This window comes from Carassius auratus, unplaced genomic scaffold (assembly GCF_003368295.1).
Source record: "Carassius auratus strain Wakin unplaced genomic scaffold, ASM336829v1 scaf_tig00014188, whole genome shotgun sequence".
Classification (NCBI taxonomy): Eukaryota; Metazoa; Chordata; class Actinopteri; order Cypriniformes; family Cyprinidae; genus Carassius; species Carassius auratus.
In genome coordinates, this window is record NW_020524477.1 from 18,576 (window position 1) to 40,716 (window position 22,141).

At 37.4% G+C, this 22,141-nt stretch overlaps 1 protein-coding gene across 1 annotated transcript in view; it reads left to right on the plus strand.

Annotated features, from left to right (window-relative positions):
• The first annotated feature begins 4,154 nt into the window (after positions 1-4,154).
• Positions 4,155-22,141, plus strand: part of LOC113074264 (autism susceptibility gene 2 protein-like) — a 62,380-nt gene continuing 44,393 nt past the window's right edge. The window contains exon 1 of the mRNA XM_026247023.1: positions 4,155-4,383. Within this exon, the coding sequence (XP_026102808.1) occupies positions 4,180-4,383 (204 nt within the window). The 5' untranslated portion in view covers positions 4,155-4,179. The remainder of the gene's footprint in view (positions 4,384-22,141) is intronic.

Genomic DNA, 22,141 nt, shown 5'->3' on the forward strand with positions numbered 1-22,141 from the left:
ACACTTAATTCACACTGAAAGATGCGCATTAGGGCCAGATGTGCTTACAGATGGATTAATAAAGTTTGCCATGTTGTCGAAAGATCATTGTAGTTCCTGCTGAAGAAAAGCTCATCGAATTAGGGCCATCCGTTGGATTATGTGTCCCAGACCCACCTTTGGCTGTGTTTCAGCACATACTCGAGTGCTAGTGATCGTGGACGTGATTGCTGTGGAAAAGCCATTCAAGTTCAAGCTCAGTATACTTGACAGGCTCACTTTCCATATCCTTTATAATCTCATGTGCTTTTCTGTCATTTCAGACAGTTTCCAGACCGCCCCATATTCATCCTCCATCCTCTAAAGTCTCCCTTCATACATCAGTGCCTATTGTATGCTCTTATGTCCTTTTTGATCGAACTTGGATGCATTTTGAAGTTAAAGGACAACCAAATAATTATATTAGATACTTCACCCAGAAATTAAGTTAAATTTAATTTAGATATTTTACACAATTTCAGACCATCCAAAATGTAGATTAGTTTCTTTGTTTCTGGGATGAGAATTGGAGAAATTTAGCATGGGGTCACTTGTTAACCAATGGATCCTCTGCAGTGAATGGGAACCGTCAGAATGAGTCCAAACAGCTGATAAAAAGTCACAAGACTCTTACTGATATACTGGAGTCGTGTGGGTTACTTGTGAATTATTGTGATACTTTTATCAGCTGTTTGGACTCATTCTGACGGCACCCATTCACTGCAGAGCATCCAGTAAGTGAAATAATGTGACATTTCTTCATATCTGTTCCAATGAAGAAAGAAACTCATCTATATCTTAGATGGCCTAAAGGTAAGTACATTTCGAGCAATTTTTAATTCTCGGATGAATTATTCCTTTTAATAGGTATTACTGTTCTGAATATATTGTCAACTGTATACTATTTTTAAATATCTCATTATGTGTAATATCTCATTGAAGTAACACATCCTCTTTCTCATCTGAATATCATTTAAGACGAGCTGAAATGAATCAACTACGGCTTGATTTTGTGAGTCTGAATGATTCTGATCGCTGAATAGAGAGATACGGCATGAATAGAGGTTGTCCCTCAGCACAAATACCCAGAGTGCTCTATCAGAGCTGAAGAGTTGATGGCTGGTTATCAGCCTGTCGTATCTTGCAGTCCTGACATGCTCCGTCTGCTCAGCCGAGAGTTCTTTTCATGTTTCTGATTTCAAGTACACGAACAAGCCTATTAAACATGTAATGTCTCTGAAGCATGTAATCTGATTTGGTACATAAGTTTAACATGATGGATCAGTCCCGCAGGCGGATGAGGGCTGATGGTGTATCTCCTCTCAAACACACACACACACACACACACACACTTGCACAGTAGAAGGTTTGCATTAGAAACAGCAAAACACTTTGCTTTACGTTTGAGAAATGATGAATTTAATCACCTGGAGGCTTGAGTTGATGCAATATAAACACACAGATGTGTATATAAGCGTTTGCTCATTTACACGTCTTCTGATGAAACTGAAGGCTTTTAAAATTACTGTATGAATCAGAAAATAAACATTCATGTGAGCCATTACTCATTTTTATTGCACACCGACATTATTTTACACACACACACACACACACACGCTTAAAATGAGGAGCGGAAAAGGAGCTGTCATTTTAGAAAAATGGGTGAGCTCTTGAAAACAAGATAAAAAGGACAGTCTTCTGCCTCTCTGAAGTTAGATATGAAAACTTTGGCCCTGTGGAGAGATGTATGATCATTACTTGTACATTAAAAACAGCTATTTGCTGCCCATCATTTTGTAACTGGTCTTTTGTTTTTTGACAAAGGTTGTAATGTACTTAATTTTATTATTAAGAGTGTTTCATAAGAATAGTTTTGTGATGCCTCATGCTGTAAGTTGCATATGAAAACATTAAAGCAGAGATGTTTTAAACTACAGTAGCTAAAAAACTAAACAAAAAACCCATTGTTTTTGTGATTCACTTCAAACTGTCAGCTTCAGTGAATCAATACAAAACTCAGATTCAAGGATTCATCTGCTTCACCACTCAAAAATGTTCCCAGCATTCCCCATTTTTAATAGGAAAATACACACACATTAATTTTCAAACGTTTGGAATGAGTAAGACAATGTGTTTGAAACAAGTCTCTTATCCTTACCAAGGCTGTATTTATATGATTAAAAAACAGTAAAGACATTATTACTGGGAAATTTTATTTAAAAAAAATTATTTTGATTATATTTTACATGTAATTTATTCCTGTGATGTCTTCAGTGTCACATGATTTTTTAGAAATCATTCTAATATGCTGATTCGGTGCTGAAGAAACATCTATTATTATTATTCATGTTGTAGATAGCTGTGCTTTAATAGCTCTATGGAAGCCATGATACATTTTAATGTTCTTTTTTTTTAAATATATTCTTTTATTTTCATCATGCAGTAAATATTCTGAATCTCTGAGGATTGCTAAGTCACTGCGCTGTTTCTAGTAGGCGTTCCAACTCTGAACTGTATCGAATGTCTCACTTTCCTTTCCCTTAGTGTACTGTTTTGGCACAAGAAGTATCTATCTCTCCGTAGCTGGAGTATAATAATGTAATTGATCGCTTCTGTAAGCAGAGATATGTGAAGATACACAGCTCCCCTGCAGAGATGAGCTTTGTCACATTGAATATTGATCTTCCTGTCTAAAGTCCTCTGTGGATGAGAAAGTTCTGGAGCGCTGCTCCTCTGCTTCCTCTACTGTATTTCAGACTCCTTTTATCAAAATGTTTGTTTTTCTGTGGGGTAAAGATTATATTCTTTAGCAGCTTGGCAGAACAATGTTTGCTGTAGGTAGACAAGTATACGCCTACTGAAGTGTGCACTGCTTAAGTTGTGTAAGTTGTTTTAGTACAAACAATACATTCAGTATATACAGTAGCAAGAATGGTGTTCACACTGTTTATAAATGGCCCTTAACGGCATAAAATAACATAGTGGTTTACATAACCCTCATTCCCTTTATTTTACGTTTTTTGAGTAAAAATTTAAGTACACTATTTTTAAAGGGATCGTTCAACCAAAAATGATTATTCATTAAATTATTAGTCATTAATTACTCATCCTCATGTCTTTCCAAACCTGTAAGACATTTGTTTATCTTCTAAACACAAAGTAAAATGTTTTTTAAATAGACAGAATTGCAACTGACACATTCAAGGCCTAGAAAGGTACAGTAGTTAGAACATTGTTTAAAAAATCCATGTGACATCAGTAGTTCAACCTTAATTTTATGCAAAAAGAAAATAAAAATGACAGAATTTAAATTTTTGGGTGAACTATCTTTCCCTTTCTAAAATGTGGGTTTGGTAATATGTTTATAAAGTAATCTCTTTTGCTCAACAAGGCTGCATTTCTTTGATTAAAAATACAGTAAAATTTACATTTTGTAATATTTTATCACAATTTAAAATAACTTGTTTTTATTTTAATGTATTTTAAAATGTAATGTATTATTGTGTGATGACAAAATTGAATTTTCAGCAGCATTACTCCAGTTGTCACTGTCATATGATTCTTCAGAAATCACTCTAATATACTGACTTGCTGCTTAAGAAACATTATTATCAATAATAACCAAGATGCATTTTTAATTATTTGATTTATAGAAAGTTCAGAACAGTGTTTCATTGAAATTGAAATGTTTAATATTAATTATTATAACTATTTTTACTGCCACTTTTGATCAATTGAATCTGTCCTTGCTTTTATTTTTCTTCTTATTTTTTTATTTTACCAAGCCCAAACTATTGAATAGTGGTGTATAGTGGGAGTCTTGATTTTATTTATTGGAATTTAATTGAATCTTGAGAAATGTTTCTTATTCTAAGACACTTTATTATGTGGGTGAAGACTTTTTGTCTTCACCCACTGAGCCATAGTCAAGTCAGTAGTCAGAAAAGCCATTTTAGGCTTAAAAGTTCTTACATTTTATATAATATTATAATTGTTTACTGTTTTTTTTTACACATACATTAATGAATTTCACACCATAAGATTTATTATGAAAATAAGAAAATCCAGTTTGATGGCATGATTGTGTCAAAATGTTTCATCCAAAAGTAGTGTTATATGCTCATATCTGATATTTTGTTGGTTTGTTTTTGACAGAAGGACATGACCCTGAAGCCTCACGAGCGGAGACAGAACCAGACAGGACCGCTGCGCAAGAAGAAGCCCGGCCGCGTGCCGAACGGGCTGAGCTTGGACCTCAACCACAACAACCACCAGCACCACCACTCTGATCAGGAGAACAACCCTCGCCTGGCCCATACGCACAGCAAGAAGAAGAAGAAACACCTGCAGAAGAAACACCGACCTGTGAGTCCAACTTGCTCTTTTCAAAAAGGAAAACGTAACACTGGGGGCCTTGTATTTGGGTGATCGGTTTCCTAAAGATTTTCCACAATGCTTTAGCACATGGTTGAGAATTTTTATTTTCTGTTAGTAATCTTAATGCTTCAACCTCCACTTGCATCTAATTACAGTTTATTTCAATGATGCGCTTCTGTGTCAGTGTTTTTATGAATTTCTTTACTAAATTAAATTATTATTAGAATTTGAGATTATGTTATGAGTCATGTTAATTTCACAAAGCCACGTATAATGCCAGTCCGTCTTTGCTGACAATGACTGAACAACAGAAGAGGTGCCACAATCTGACTCCATTAAGGCGGAGCTCATTTGAATCGAGTAATTGCCGCTGATCATTAGCCGTCTCTGAAGCAGCCGAAGACTTATTACTGATCTAATCAGAGGAGTTCATTAATATGACACCAGGTTTTACAGGCAGGCTGGGGGTTTGTTGGGTCTTGCTGACATTACACAATGACAGAAGTGTGGACTGATTTACAAAAAGTGCCGAAGTGGGGAGCGAGAGAGAGAATAATAGAGATTGTGTCCTCTAAGATTAAATGTGTAAAGACACTGCTGATTAATTCTGTCATTAAGGATGAACGAGAAGAGGACGGGCTCCAGCTTTTTTTGGACTTGTTTTATTGTGCTAATTAAATTAGTCACTCTTGTTATTGTTGCTGTGTGAGGTGTTGCACTCTTGCTCTCTGTGTTTGTGTGCATTCGTGACATCCTCTTGTTTTCACTAATGAGTATTTATAGCACATTTACACAGAGGAATTGCTACTACAGAGCAAGCAATCAGATGGCCACACAATACACTGAACACATACCCATGTGCACTTAAAGAAACAGTTTACCCAAAAAGTGAAAATTCTGTCATTATTTACTCTTAATGTGATTCCAAAACCTCTATGGTTTTCCCTCTTTTTTTTTTGTGGAACTTACTTTTTTTTTTTTAAGAATGTCATGCCAGCACAATAATCCACACGACTCCAATCCACAGATTAACGTTTTATGAAGTGAAAATTTGTTTTTGCAATAAGATTCATGACATTCAGACTAGGCCTGTTAGTTCTGGCTAAAATATAGGTCCACTATACAGTACATTATATTGCTTTCTTCAGTGGAAAAGTTATCTCGTCTGAATCAGGAGAGAAATCTGCAAATAGTCCACATCAGTTCTAAACAAATATATCTTTAGATTTTGATGTGAGAACGCAACAGGGGATAAAGGTTTTCCAATGTAGTTTATTATTTTTATTTATTATTGATTATTTTGGTCAGAAGTGATTGGTTTTTACAAAAACACAAATTATTTTTTTTGCAAGGCATTAATTGATGGACTAGTTTCTTGTGGCTTGTTTGTTCTTATGAGCAGTTTGGACTCTCATTCTGATGGCACCCATTCACTGTAGAGGATCCATGGTTGAGTAAGTAATTCAATGCTAAATTTCCTCAAATCTTTTCAAGTGAAGATAAATCTACATCGTTTATGACTTAAATGTGAGTATGTTTTATTTTTTGGGGGTGAACTTTAAGCACAGAAAACACAATAAATGTCTCACAAAAGTGGCCCATACACTTGATTTTAAAACTTGTTAAGCCATACAGTAACTTTGTTGATCCGGGGACTCCGAATGATTCTTTCACTCTCATGAGTGCACAAGGAGAGCTTGGTCTGATGTCAAGATTTTTGAAGATGACGACCTAAATTGTAGTCTGTTCCTCATGCAATGCTGCAGCGTGGCTTTTCAAAGCTTCCCAATTCATTGTAATTGGATATGGATTGTACATTCTTTAGAATTCTCAGTGATACAGGTTTGGAACCACATTAGGGTAAGTAAATATTCACAGAATTTCTTTTTGGGAGGTGAAGTATTCCTTTAAATGCATGCTCAATGGCATGAACACACACACTTTTACCATAGATGGAAGCTGGAGACAGGAAGGGTACAGGTACGATTTGTCCTTGTTAGAGAGAGAGAGAGAGAGAGAGAGATTGCACAGCTCTCTCGTTCATCATGTGTATTCTGCCCATGGCTGAATTAAGGGCAGACAAATCCATCTCTCGTTGAGCAGTCAGAGGGAAGTGATGGCTGGGACACTTTAAGCTTTTATCAAACACCAAGGCAATGGCCATAAACTTGAGTTACGCTGGATAGTGGGGAATTAAATTCCCTTTCTTCATTGTTTCATCCACTTTCTCCCTTCGTTTCTGCCCAGCTGTGTGTGTATTTTGTGCTGCACAGGTGTGAGTTTGACATCTAGGGCATGGGCATTGCTTATGTATGTTCAATTTGAACTTTATGTTTTTGAAACAAGTCTCTTATGCTCACCAAGGCCACATTTATTTAATCAAAAATACAGTCAAATTAACAACTGTGTGAACTGTTTATGTTATTGTAGTTTCTAGTTTAAAATCTGATTTCCCTCAGGGTTTTTATTTTTTCCCTAGGCCAGAGGAGCCCATCTTGCATTTTCTGCCTGTGTGTATGTGATTGTGTGAATGAGAGGATCTGTTCACAGTTGTGTGTGTGTCTGTGTGTGTGTGCCTTTACGTGGGTTCCAACAGATGGGTCTCAATGTTTCCTGCTGAGTTGACTCAGTTGACAGCTCTGACTCACCTTTATATCGCTGTCACACAAAATATTGTTCACAGTCTTGGCTTCAGAACCCTTGGCTGCCCTCTCCTGAGCCCTGAACAGCTGTCCACTACAGTGCCTGTGTGGAGAGCACTGATTTAGAAAAACGGGGGAATCTGGCAGGCGACTCTCGGGAAGGCTCATAGGAACCGGAGGAGCACTCGTATCACATACGGCCAGGAAAACATGATTATCCATCCATTCATTTTCCAAACCGCTTGTCCTATGTACTGTAGGGTTGTGGGGATGCTGGAGTCTGTCCCAGTGTCTTGGGGAATAGACAGGAAAATATGCTGGAGTTAAAGTTGACTTATAGGCTGTGTACTGTAAATATTTATAAAAGTGTTAACTTATTTACCTATTTTTAAGTATAGAAAATTAAAATAGTTTATAAGCATATACTATATGTATGTATATAGGCAGTTATAGATAAATAGATCTGTTTGATTTTTTAAGAATTTTTTTTTGTTAAAAAGACACTTTAAACTGATCATATGTGACAGTAAAGACATACCGTTACAAAAAATTTCAGTTAAAGTTTTTTTAAACTTTATATCCATCAAAGGATCCTGAAGAAATCCATATTTCCACAAAAATACATGATATGAAATGACGTGATATTGTATGTGATAATACAAAACAGCACTGATAATGATAAGACATGTTTCTTGAATGGCAAATCAGCATATTAGAATGATTTCTGAAGGATCACGTGACACAGAAGACTGGAGGAATGATGCTGACAATTCAGCTCTGCCATCACAGGAATAAATAATGTTATATGTGTAATTGTAATTGTAATTTATTTATATTCATACATTTAGAATGCTGTAAATGTGATGGACAGGGGCATGTTGAGGTAGCAGTGTAGACACATTGGCTATCTAGGTACTTTCCTCTGTTTGAACTAAATCCCAGATTCACAAACAGCAGTCGTATATAAACAGAAAGCCAGCAGCAGACTCGACGCCTGACATATTACCTCCTCCTGAAAACACCCTGCAGTCAAGGAAAAGGAAACACTCAGCGGTACTCTCCACATCCACCTCTTAGTCAAGTTCTTATAGGCATGTATGACAGAGATATATGAACGAGCATCTCTCATAGCCCAGTGGTAATTAGAGGCTGCAGGAATGTGACATGTTTAGAAATATTAATTACGTGAGCTGTCGCTACCGTTGTGAAAGCGGTGTATGGTTCATATCAGCGTGTTGCGGATTTAAAGTGGCTGCCTCTAATTTGAATCTTGATTTGATAATCAAGTTACAGTATGCTAGTGTTGCTATTTACTTTCCTGATAAATTCTGGGAATATCAGTTTTAGCATGTTGATGTGAATAGCAGACAGAGGACTGGAAAGTGTCTTGTGTACTGTACTCACATGAGCACTATAGTATAGAGCCAGTATGTTACAATGATTTTAATGTACTTTTTATTTGAGCATAAAGTATTTGACAACACTTTCTTAAAGAGTGTGTCATTGGATTTGTTGTGCCAACCCTTTTCTGTTTTAATAGTGTCTCTGATTTAAACTTCAATAGCAGTGTGAACAGCCTTTAATAGCATTCAGAAGCCTTTGGTGTTAGTTCAGACTGTGTTTCAATTAATCAGTCTGAAACGTTGTGATTCAGTGACCCATAAAAAAAATGTGTGATGTGTTCCCTGGCCTTTTCACAGTTTATTTATTTTGTAAAACGTGCTACTGTTCAAAAGTTATGGCAAAAGTAGTTTCAAGGATGCAGGAAATTGATCAGAAGTGACAGTAAAGTGTGTTATAAAAGTTATGGTTTGTCAAAGAATCCTGGGAAAACCATTTTCCATAAAGATATTGATAACATTTTTAAGACTCAAGTAAGAAATGTTAAAGCACCAGATCAGCATTTTAGAATGATTTCTGAAAAATCAAAACAGAAATGAATTACATACATTTTTTTGTAAATATATTATTTATATATAATTCATCAAATTACTGTAGTTTTGATAAAATAAAAAAGTAGGAGAGACTTTTAAAACTTTTGAATGGTAGTGTATGTTGGTAAATTCTATTATAGGCATTTAAGTTTTTTTTTTTTTTTGACATACAAGACATATATTGAATATTGACAAAAGCTCAGAAGAAAAATAAAGCCATGTGACCCTCCCGTTGAGAACTCATGTGGGTGTCTGAGTTCATGCACTAATCACAGGGCCATGCTCAGACGAGGTTAGCATGGATGTCATCTGCCTGGGAGGTTGTGTGTGTGTGTAAGACTGTGTTTATTAGTTAGTATTTGTGTGTGAATGTGAAGAGTTGTTTTTGTCAGGATATGTGTGTGTGTGTGTGACAGCAGTGGCATGCTGAGAGGCCCATCTGGCCAGACACAAACACACATTCTCTGGCCTTGCCGATGGGAGCTGTGTTCAGTTGTTTGTGTGAGAAATGTACACACTGTGTCACTGCCGAGGAGGACACAGGGCCGGTATTGTCCTGATCAGTACGCCCTCTTATTTACATGCGGCCCTCAAGGCGTATGTGTGAGTGGTCAGCGGCTTGCTCAGTGTCAACGTCTGCAATCGGTTAAAAATATTTGTTATTGGACATGAAACTATGATACATTAAATTATATTTGTTTATTCCATATACAGTCTGTGTGGCCACTTAATACCAATTGCTTCAGAGAGAGACAGATTTTCATTATTTCAATTAAATAAAACCAATTATTTATTATGTTGTGGTTCCTAATAAAGTGGCCAGCCAGCTGGCTGTGACTGATTTTATTTATTCACCAAAGCCAGTTTTTACTTGGTGGGTGTTAATTTTGGACGGTGTTTATATGCCTGATTGTTCATGTCAGTTATAGAGCCACTCTAACCCACAAGCATCTCCAAGGCACACATGGAAACTCTCTCTCTTTTTCCTGTTTTTCTCTTTCTTGTGCTCTCAGGTTTAGAGCGGCTTCACTTATGCCTCCATCAAAGAACACACAGACACCCAGGCACAAACACTTGCAGTGTGACTCAGATACACACACAGACACACACCTGATAAATGCTAGCTTCAGTCTTGACTCAACTCCAAAACCGAATGCACAAAAGCAGTAGAATTGTAAAGCACTTTGTTCACACTGGGGTCTGAAAAAAACCACTATATATATATATATATATATATATATATATATATATATATATATATATATATATATATATATATATATATATATATAATATGCATTACCATATCTTGTGCACACACCATGGTAGTAAACTAATACTGTGAAGTATTATTACATTTTAAAGTAACTGTTTTCTTTTTTTAAATGTATTTTTATTTCTGTGCTTGCAATGCAAAATTATTAGCATCCATTACTCCAGTTTTCATTGTCACCTGACATCTAAATATTTTGTCCTGGGCCCTTTTGAATTTAAGCAAGCCTTTTTATGAGTCACTTAAACCCCTGTCTTTGTTTTCTTTATTTCTGGCAAAGAAATTTGCCCTAATGTTGTCTTTGTGTGACAGTTACTCATACACACAGGCAGTAATAATGGTGCTAATGTAATGGTAATGCTACTTCCTGTCAGCCCCCAGCGCTTCCTTTTCCCATGAGTCTTAATGCTGTTTGACAAGACTAGGCCATGATGTCCCCCTATCACAGTGAGGTTCTAATTTCTCCCCTTGCTCATCTCTCTCTCTCTCTCTCTCTCTCTCTCTCTCTCTCTGTTTGGAAGGGATGGAATTAGCTCTTTTTCCACTCGCCATGTATTACAACGTCTCGGCTTGACAGGATTGGGTGAAGCGTTAACCTCGCAGACAAGCTTGTTAAGCATTGTTGCGGTGGTGACTGGGCTAAAGACAGGATAATAGACGCCCTGACTGCCGCCCGTCCGTCAAGTTGAGGGTGGGCAGTCCATCTGCTTAAATCAAGCGAGAGCAGTTTACCTGTTTGGATTGTAATAACGTGGACAGTTGCTGTCAGTCAGACTGCATGTGTAGCCAGTATTAATTGTACCTCAGTACAGCACTTAAAGGGCAGCATTACTAAAATTGGATGTCAGTCAAGCCAACCAACCCACTTAACTTACCTCAAAACTAATCGCCCTTCAGGTATTTGCACACAGATGCACAAACATTTTCTTCCCATGAAGAACAATGTAAGATCTTTAATAACCATCTTGCTTAGTTACAGGACACTGAACCATTTTCAGCCAATTGAAATTTGTTTGTGGTTTGGTTTGGTTGTTTGTAGTAGAACCCTGAGTTCACTTCCTCCACTTGACTTAATGAGCTACTAAACTGAGACCATCGACAATAATTACCAGATAAGAACAAGTGTGGAATCAGAACTGTCTCAATAAAAAGTTTTGATTATTTATGTAGTGATACACAATTACAATGCAGTTTTTTTTAACTACCAGCCACTCATTCTACAACTCTGTTCAGCTCTAAGACTGAATACATCTAAGATTTGAAATAGGTAAACCTAGGTCATTGTAAACAGAATCCTAGGTTATTTTGCTTCAAGTTTCACTCTGCTCATAATTCAACCAGGATTAATGGTTTAGTACTACAGTTCAGAACAATACAAAAAGAAGTGCTGATTTTCAAAATTACAAGTATGAAACATTTCTCTAACAGAGTTAAAAGAGATGTTTGGAACGATGCTAAACTGGGGTTTAGCACAATCTTCAAAGCCTTAAAATATTTTCTTCTATGTGGTTTATTATCTAAAAGAGTTCTGTAGTGTTCAGATGTAGTAATTTTAGAGTTAAATACAGTAATCACTGTTAGTTTGTGACCTGCCGTTAAATGGTCAGTAGCTCCACTTAGCAGGTCTAAGCCTGGTCTAGATATCTGATCTGCCACGTATGGCTTGGTAGACAATCTAAGGCCTGGTAGACCATCTTTGAACAGCAACTAAGCATCTACCATGATCCAACCAATAGCTAATTTGAAGTTAAGTTGTAATGGCTTTAAATGTCATTTGTAGATGTAGGTTTCTAGAATGTTAAATAATGTCCATAACCACGTCAAATCATTCTTTTACTAATTTCTCTCATTCTTCTCATATTTTACAATGAGTTGCTAACCAATATTTTCCCCAGCATTCCATTATATATGCATAAGACTTTCTTTTATTGCTTGCATTCTTAGAAATTTCAGTGGAGATATGAGTCATTGGAGAAGCTGGTAGCTTGTGGAGCTTGTGTTTGTTTTTCCACTGGTCTGGCCAAGGTTTCCAGAGTGAGGTTCTTGATCAGCTCATAGAGATGGAATTTAGCTCTCCATGCATCAACGGTTGTACATCTGGACTGGAATTGAAGCCCAGTGTTTTAGATGCCAACATCACATTTCTATAGATTCATGTGGCCTTCTTACTGAAACTCAGGCATTACTCAACACCCTTCTTGAAACCCAGATCAATTTGAAGCTTTGTCTACAGAATCTGTAGAAATAGTTAACCTATAATGTAAATGATCATAATGTCATCAAATCTGACAGGATATGTCATGGCTTTTTAAGCTCATTTTGGGATTTTTAAAAAAAAAAAATTTTTGGAAGGCAGTAGACCATGTCACAGTTTCCTTTACTGTTATAACCACCGTCATGAAAATTAAAAATAATTTTAAAGACTGTTCCACCCGTCCTCTTCAGTCACAACTCATTCTCCCTGATAACAAAATTTCCCCTCTCCTCTCCAGAGTATAGTTTCCAGATTAAACTGATTTGACTGCAATTCCTGGATGCAACCTTTATTTTCATAGTTGAATTGCATTTGAAGTATAAAACTGACTAGAATAATAGAAAGAATGTGATCACATTTAAGTAATTTGTATACAAGTGCATCTCAATAAATTTGAATGTCGTGGAAAAGTTCATTTATGCCATTAATTCAACTCAAATTGTGAAACTTGTGTATTAAATAGACTCAGTGCATACAGACTGAAGTAGTTTAAGTATTTGGTTCTTTTAATTGTGATGATTTTGGCTCACATTTAAAAAAACTCAACAAATTAGAATGCTCAATAAGACCAATAGTTGTTGGCCTTCTGGAAAGTATGTTCATTTACTGTACATGCACTCAATAGGGGCTCTTTTTGCTTTAATTACTGCCTCAGTTCAGCGTGGCATGGAGGTGATCAGTTTGTGGCTCTGCTGAGGTGGTATGGAAGCCCAGGTTTCTTTGACAGTGGCCTTCAGCTCATCTGCTTTTTTTGGTCTTGTTTCTCATTTTCCTCTTGACAATACCCCATAGATTCTCTATAGGGTTCAACTCAAGCACACCAACACCATGGTCATTTAACCAACATTTGGTGCTTTTGGCAGTGTGGGCAAATTAAATCAACATCTTCAAAAAGCTGGTCAGCAGAAGGAAGCATGACGTGCTCCAAATTTGACATTCCATCCCAAATCATCACAGACTGAGGAAACGTAACACTGGACTTCAAGCAGCTTGTGCTATGAGCTTCTCCACCCTTCCTCCAGACTCTAGAACCCTGATTTCCAAATGAAATACAAAACTTGCTCTCATCTAAAAAGAGGACTTTGGACCACTGGGCAACAGTCCAGTTCATCTTCTCCTTAACCCAGGTAAGACGCCTCTGACGACAACTGTAACCAAATTCCTTGACACGTCTGTATACCTTGACCCCAGCCTCAGTCCATTTCTTGTGAAGTTCTCAAATTCTTGAATTAATTTAGCTTGACAATCCTCTTAAGTTCTCTCGGTTGTGCATTTTTTTCTTCCACACTTTTCCCTTCCACTCAACTTTCTGTTAACATGCTTGGATACAGCTGGTATCTGGTAATTGCTTTATGGCAAACAGACCATTTATTTGCATTATTGCGTATCCTTTCCCCCAATTTTTTACACTTTGATTGTATAATCTTTAATCCACATTCCTAAACAATACTTGAATTATTTGTTTGTTTCAAGTCATTTGCTTTAGGATGTTGCAACATTGCCTTTCTAGATTCATTCTCTAGGTTTGTCTCTAACGCTCACTTGTTGCTAAGATGCATTTGGACAGCGTCAGCCTTGAGATTGATCATGTTGTTGGACAAAACATGCTGTTGGACAAAAGTCTGGCTTCTGAGGAACACAAACATGGATGTCATTATTTGTGTCTGGGTGTTTATATTAGACAATAGAAGAAGACACAGTTAATAATTTCTCACTCTCAGTGGCCACCACAGAGTGCATTTGATAACATGTTCTTCCTGCAGATGGATTTTATGGAGTACATTATCTCTAGATTTCAAGGTGGAGGAATCTCTCACAATATTTGTAATGCGATTCCCATAATCCTGTGGGTATATTCAATAAATACTGATCTATCATGTGTTATCATAGCCTGGATAAGCAAGCTAGGACTTGGCTGTTACACCATTATCTAACCACACTCTTAAAAAATACAAGTTCTTTATTGGCATTGGTAGTTACATGAAGAACTTGTAATATCCATGGAACCTTTCCATTCTACAAAAGCTTCTTTAAAAATGTTTTAATGTTCTTAGGCACTGTTCACTTAAAAGTTCTCTGGGGAACCCAAAATGGTTTCTCTATTGAATCGCTGTGAACACCTAACTAGTCTTCTAGAGTTTGGAAATACTCTTGAATTCACTTAAGTATAACTCTCTATCTCTGAAACTAAGAGGATGCTAGAAATCATAAAAAGTAAGTTGTATCACCATCAGGTGGATCCTCTAGACTCTTTGCTGTAAAAGAACCAGGAGGTATTTGGCACCAGGTGAACCTGTAAAGATACTATTGATCAGGTAACCATGCAGGGCTTCTTTGAGGCACTTGGAACGTGAGAGCAAAGAGAGGACATGGAGAAGCATGCTGGGCAAAATCAGAAAGAAAAAGGAAGAATGAGGTAGTGGAGAGAGAGAAGTTGACTAAGCTTTTGTGGTAAGAACAGACGGGGTGATATTTCATGTCTACTACGCATAGCACACAGAGAAACAAATTCCAGCCTGTATTCAGTACAGAGCTTCCTGCAGAGAAGCCGTTCAGAGGTTCAGGCCCTTTCTGTGCTCGTTTTGAATAGCTCCCGGGAGAGATTCTCTTCTAACGATGATCAGGGAACAGGTTTCAACACTGAAATCCTGACTTGACGTATGATAAGAGCAACTGGACTATGACAAGCAAAACTGGTTTCCACAGTGGTAGAGTCTATTCTGGATGAACAAGCAAGCAAGCTCTCACCATGGCCTACATAAGTGCAACTGTATTTGGAGGTACTAAAGACACTATGTGTTGGCACTGTGGAGGTGGAAATATAATCTGTGTGAAGGTTTCTGTGTGATAGCCATAGAGTGAATGACTGATTTGGGTGTGTTCTGATATAACTCAACAAATTGGCCATAAAGTGAATTGGATTTAATAAATAAAATCTAATTATGGCCACATGACCACCACTGAGCCACAGTCATCTCTCTGTCTGACTGTCTGCCTTTTGTTTAGCTGGGACAGGTTATAAATCTAGTCACCCCTTAAAACTAAGGTTCTTCAGAGAGCAGCCCAGTGGTCAACAGCAACAACAACTACAAAAATTAATTAGATTATTATTTTGATGTTATACCTCTCAGTTTGAACTAATCAAGTTCAAATTACTGTTTTATTGCCTTATCCCGGACCAATCGGAATTTAGGTTGCTTTAGCAATCCAAATAATTTTGACATTGTTAGTGATGATCGAGAGCTTCTATATTCTTATGATTTGTAGATGGTGAGCTACAGTTTGTGGATGTATTCAGATTTAAAATGGATTATGCAAAGCTTACTGATAAGGAATATTCGTTGCTTTATTTTAATTTGAGTTTTATTTGTTTCTTTTCCATTATTAAATCTTGTGCTATTTACTAGAACAAATACTGCTATTAACGCTGCTTCTTTTGGGGGCTCAAATGAAGGTAACACATAATTGGCAAGTCCAGAAAAATACAGCGTTGGTGAACAGAACAGCTAAATGCTCGAGAGCTCGCACTGACCTGCACATATCACGACCATCCCCCACATCACTTCAGTGCTTCATTTGCATTTATGTTGTTATGCTGGTTGAAAGGCTCTTTACATCCCAATAGCAATCACTAAGTTAAGTTGTTTAAATGTATTTATATGTATTTATATCATCTGTGGAAGGCATAAGATCATAATGTGTTTGTCCAATCACACACTCGGTCCAAGCGCTATGATAGGCTGTCCTAACTGCCTACCAATGTATGTTTTTGCATTCCTCCAGGCACCCAGTTCACACAGATATGATAAATCATCAGTGTGTTCCATTACGCAAGTGGTTCCTTGATGTCTCCTTAGCCCTATTCGGACGGGACTAGTTTTACAGGGTGTCATTAGAGAAATCTGTGTTTCACTGACGTACTTGGTGATTTTAATCCCGTCCAAATCTGCCATGTCTGTGTTTTTCTCACACAACCTCTGTGATAATTCCGGAGCAAATTACATACAGTTTTTCAGCAAACTCAGTGATTCTCTGAGAAAACTAATCCCGTCCGAATGCAAATGTCTGTGATTGCCGGTGATATTTTATTTCACAACACAATTTTATTTGTTTCCCTTTTTTGTGTTGGCCAACGTGAATCACCGTAGATGCTCTTACCGCGTACATGTTTGATATATTTGCTTCCTGGCAGAGAAATAATAATAATAAAAATAAATAAATAATAAAATCAAGCGTCAGATCACGTATACTGGCTATTGTAATATTAGCATCAGGTAAGATTACTCGCGTTCATTCATGCACTCAGTTACATAATGATTTAATTACAGATGTAACTTTATGAAAATTAAACATGGGTTTAGCCTACTACAAAAAAAAGGAAAACAAGTTAAACTAAAGAAACCACACATTAAGATGGTTTTGCTATACTAGCCATTTAGTATTTAGTATTTATTGTGTAATAATACTAATGGTAATCAATCCGAATGACTATATGCAATGCACGCATACAGAGCGCGTGATCTCTGTGACGCCCAGATGCACAAAACAGACCCTCCCAACTCTGAAATGAACACAGAGATGTTAGTGCCGTCAGAATTGGTACATGAAAATCGCAGACGTCAGGTGGTAAGAATCGAAACTCATACATAGCTTAGAAAACTAGACCCGTCCGAATAGGGCTCTTGACTCACTAATTTCAGGTCTTGGAGTCTCTGCTAACGACTGACCTGAATCGGGTGTTTGATTAAGGAGACATGTAAAACGTGCAGTGTTGGGGTGCCTCCAGGACCAAGGCTGGGAACCACTGCATTACGCTATTTCAGACCGAGCGAGAATGGAGGGTGTTATTAATGTAATATTATGTGCTTTGTTCTGTAATGTTTTCTCACAGGTGAATTGAGACATGAAGTGAAGTGACATTCAGCCAAGTATGGTGACCCATACTCAGAATTTGTGCTCTGCATTTAACCCATCCGAAATGCACACACACAGAGCAGTGAACACACACACACACTGTGAGCACACACCCGGAGCAGTGGGCAGCCATTTATGCTGCGGCGCCCGGGGAGCAGTTGGGGGTTCGATGCCTTGCTCAAGGGCACCTAAGTCGTGGTATTGAAGGTGGAGAGAGAGCTGTTCATGCACTCCCCCCACCCACAATTCCGTCCGGCCCGAGACTAGAACTCACAACCCTTCGATTGGGAGTCCAACCCTCTAACCATTAGGCCACGACTTAGAGAGATAGAGATAGAGATAGTCTGACAGCATTACATTAAACCCTCCACCAGCGCTGTCTCTCATCTAGTTGCTGGTTAGCCTCTGGTCTATCTCAGCGTGCTCATGTTTTTTGGAGGATGTGTGGCTTTGGAGAGTGATTTGCAGGGAGGGTGGGATCTTATGCTTTCAAAGCTAGCTTGCTATAGCTAGCATCTCTGAAATCACCTTACCCTACTTTTAACACATACACATAGTGTGTACTTAACATACATACACACATTAATATAAGAGAGGTGTTTTAGCATGAAATGGTCTACATGAAAATGACTAGTTTCATATATAAACACTTTTGAGCTGTGTATAGGAATCTTTTAATTATTTATATGTAATCCTTAACTGCAGATAATTACACATTACAATATAGAAAGTGAAGATGCATATACTTGTAAATATGTATTTTATGAGTGCAGAGGCTGTATTGTGTGCCTGTGGGAGAATTTTTGAGGAGTGCATGTGTTAATCTCTCTCGTACACTTGCTGCCTATAGCCACCCCCGGGCAGTCTGGGAGCCTTTGGCTACTCACAATCGATTCTGATTTATTTCCTTTAGTTTTAGTTTTTTCCCTTCTGGTCAGTAACTCTCATAAATGTGTTTACGATACTGTCACACTCTTAACTGTTTCTGGGATCTCTATCATGGATTGTTCTGTTTTACTGCCAAAATTGCTCTTCAATTGAGAATACAAAGGCACAGCAGGTGGTATCAAAGAAAATGTGCCCATAAACACAATAACAGACACACACAAGCTAAACTGGAGAGCCACGCATTGAGGTGTAAATATGTTTATCATCTCAAGTGTCCTGTTGACAGAAAGGACAGAAACCTCTCCAAACAGATGTTTAGTACTTCCACTTTGACCTCCTGCTGAACTGAATTAGAGTCGCAGATTTATTGAGCTGACAGCGGTGTGTGATTAAACAGAAATGTGATGCTTTGGCACCCTCTGGTGTCCTGAGTGAAGAATGTCTTCAGCAGTGTTATCAGGATTTACCAGTATCTTTTTATCCATTTGTCTGTTGTTTATTCTTTCCTCTTTCCTTTGCTTCCTCTTTCCTTTCAGTTACTTCCTTCATTACTTGCTTCCTTATTCTTTTTTTCTTTCTCACTCTATTCTTGTTTTCCTTCATTCCACCTATTCTGTTTTCTCTCCCTCTATTTTTCTCAAGTGCTCATTGTTTTTGAAGGCAAGGTGCAGCTGTAGTCTCTCTCTGCAGTGACTGCCTTCCTTCAAATAAGTTCTCTCAATTAGTCAGCGGTCAGCTACAGACTGCTATCGCTGCTGGTATTTGCAGAGAACAGCAGCAAACATACATGAGCAAAAAAAAAGAAACAAAAAAAGCATTTAAAAATTGATTTTAGTGAGCTCTACAAATTGGTTGGTGTCTGTCATATACACCGATGCTTGGCTGAGTTTGGAAAGCAGTATATATCTGTGTCTTATTCTTCCCGAGAGACAGACTCTTCCCTGCAGCTAAACATTGCATGTGTCAGAAGTGCCTCAAAAAGACAGGCATCCTGACAGCAGGGAGTATAGTGTGTGTGTGTATGCGGTTTAGTGATTGTGTTTATATAGGAGCGATCGTGCAAGTATCATATACACACAAGAGCTTTGCAGCACCTGTCTTTCTCCTCATCTCTCAACCTTTTCAGCACCTCTCTCCCCCATACGGCCTACAGCGTCCCTCCCAGCTCCTTCTCCCCTTCCTCCATCTTCCTTTCTCTCTCCCTGATGCATTCACCCTGTCGATGCTGCACATGTAGTTCATGGGTCCGCATCGATCGCTCTGTGATAGAGGCCAGCCCTTCTCGGGCTGTTTTGCAGTGATTGCAATTGCTAAGGTCTCTTGTAATGACATGCACTCTGTCTCTCAGAAGGATGGGGTTTTTAATGCAGCAGCCCAAGATTTTACTTCCTGCAAAATTAATTTGTCTTTAAGGAAGACATAATTGGTATGAGGTTTTATTTAGCGGTGTTATTGATTGATTGCTTTTTTAAATTAGTTTTTTTGTTAGTGTTGCCTGCTACTGTTGCACACACTAAGACTGTGCCTGGGACTAGCACATTTTTTTTCATTTGTTTTCAATGTGAGTGTTGCATATTTAAAAACATCAGCAGTGGGATGAGGCATTGAATGTCTGTATTTATTTTACACTAAGCAATGGTGCATCAAGAGTTACACAATTTTAAACGTGTGTATATATATATATATATATATATATATATATATATATATATATATATATATATATATATATATATATGTGTGTGTGTGTGTGTATATATATATATATATATATATATATGTGTGTGTATATATATATATATATATATATATATATATATATATATACATACATACATACACACACACACACACATGGGCGATATGTCCAAAAAAATGTATTACTATTATTTTTTTATATCAGTCAATAGATAATTATCACTATAAAGAAAATCTTTATTTTCTTTCAAAAGCCAGATTTTTGTTCCAAAGTGAAGGTTGTAGAAACCAGAAAAAACTACTCTTTATGGTCAGAACTTGACAAACACTTCACATTTTTGAATTCCTTGCACTTTTCCGGTCATTTTTCCTTAACAAAATAAATGAATCTTAATATAAAAATTGATTTCTTAGTTTTTGCATGTTCTAATGAGTGATGTTGTTTCAAATCAAGAAACAGGTTTGTGTTGCCTGATTATATTAATAATAAAATGACATTTTTTTTGTCTCTTAGAAGTGCACATTTGATACTAGTAGCATCCTTATTTTTATATTGTGAAATAAATTGTTCTGTCTTTTTAATTATTTATTATTTTATTTTGTTTCATAACCAATGCTCTTCCATAGTTGCATACATTTAGATCACGATAACCACAGTTAAAACCACGCATATAGCACTTCAGTGCCATGGTAAATAAAACTTTTACTATATGGTTTCTAAATACATTTATAAACTCTATAGTTTAATCACACAAAAATACTGCAACTGTATTCTATTACTTTTAATACTACTATTATTCAAATTCTACATGAATACCCACATTTCTGACACAATTCCAAGGTGCAGTTAGTGTTACTACAGTAAATCCATGTGAAAAGATGGCCATCTGTAGATTGAAAAGCCTTCTAACTGTATCACAGTGCACAGTGTTTCTCCTCTCTGTCAGCGCTGTTTCTTCTGGCTTTAAACTAGTTTAGTTCTTTGCTGAATTTAAACGCTTCACACTGGATCTCACAGTGCTGTTTAGTAATCGCGTGACCGAGATTTATCAACGAGCAAAAGCATTAGATCTAGTAAGCGCGTGCTGCGCTTGAGCCAAGTAGATAAACGGTTCATATGAGTAGCGCTCTTTCATTCTGCTTTTGGCACATATTATTTCAAACATTTATCAAACTTCTGTTATCGTTTTATCGAGGAAACCTCGATAAACGATAGTTATCGTTATCGGTTCACCGCCTAGCACTAATACATATAAAACAACTCCAATTACAGAATTCTGTATTAGTTTCAAGGATCAAGATTAATGTGCATTGTAAAAATTGTGTAAAATCGGACCTCTTCCTGGTACAGCACTTTCCTGCAGAATCTATAAATATTGTCTTAGGTTTGGCCAGTCTGCACAGTAAGTCCCTTTTTCTCCCCTCAGCTAGTTTTGGACAGCAGACGTAGTGCTTTGCACTCAGCCCTGGCAACCAAATCCCATAATATGTGGGCAGGCCATAATTGTGGCCTGGGACGGTGCTCTGTAAGAGCTATGTGGTTTTGGACCAAGCTGCCTGGAGTTTTCTTTGCCTTTTGGCTCCTTTGACACTCTCAGGGCGGCTGTTATTATTGCTCATATACTTCTTGGTCTTTGGGCTGCACTGACAGACAGATTCACTTGTGAATTGGTTATTTCTCATGTAATTACCTTGGCTAGTCTGACCCTGGGTCTGATCCAGGATGGTTGGTCATGGCCGTGTTGCTGGTTTTACAGGTGAATCGTTTAGAATGACAATTCAACTCTGTCTTTTGTAGGGCTGAAAAGGTTCTTCTTTTCAGGTTGATGTGGCCTTTAGTGATATTTACTGTCTTTTAAGAAGTTTAAAGGTTATTGAGACTGCACCTTATCTTCCGCTTTCACTGTGGGCTTGTGAATAGTTTCAGTTTATTCAGTTTGTCGGATCATAGATCTTTCATTAAATTTGTAGTGAATGTTTTCATTAAACTCATTCATCTAGACTATAATTTCAGTGTCATTTGTTGAATAATACATTAGAATGTTGTTTTATGTAAGTGACGTGGCATACAGCCAAGTATGGTGACCCATACTCAGAATTCGTGCTCTGCATTTAACCTGTCCAAAGTGCACACACACGGCAG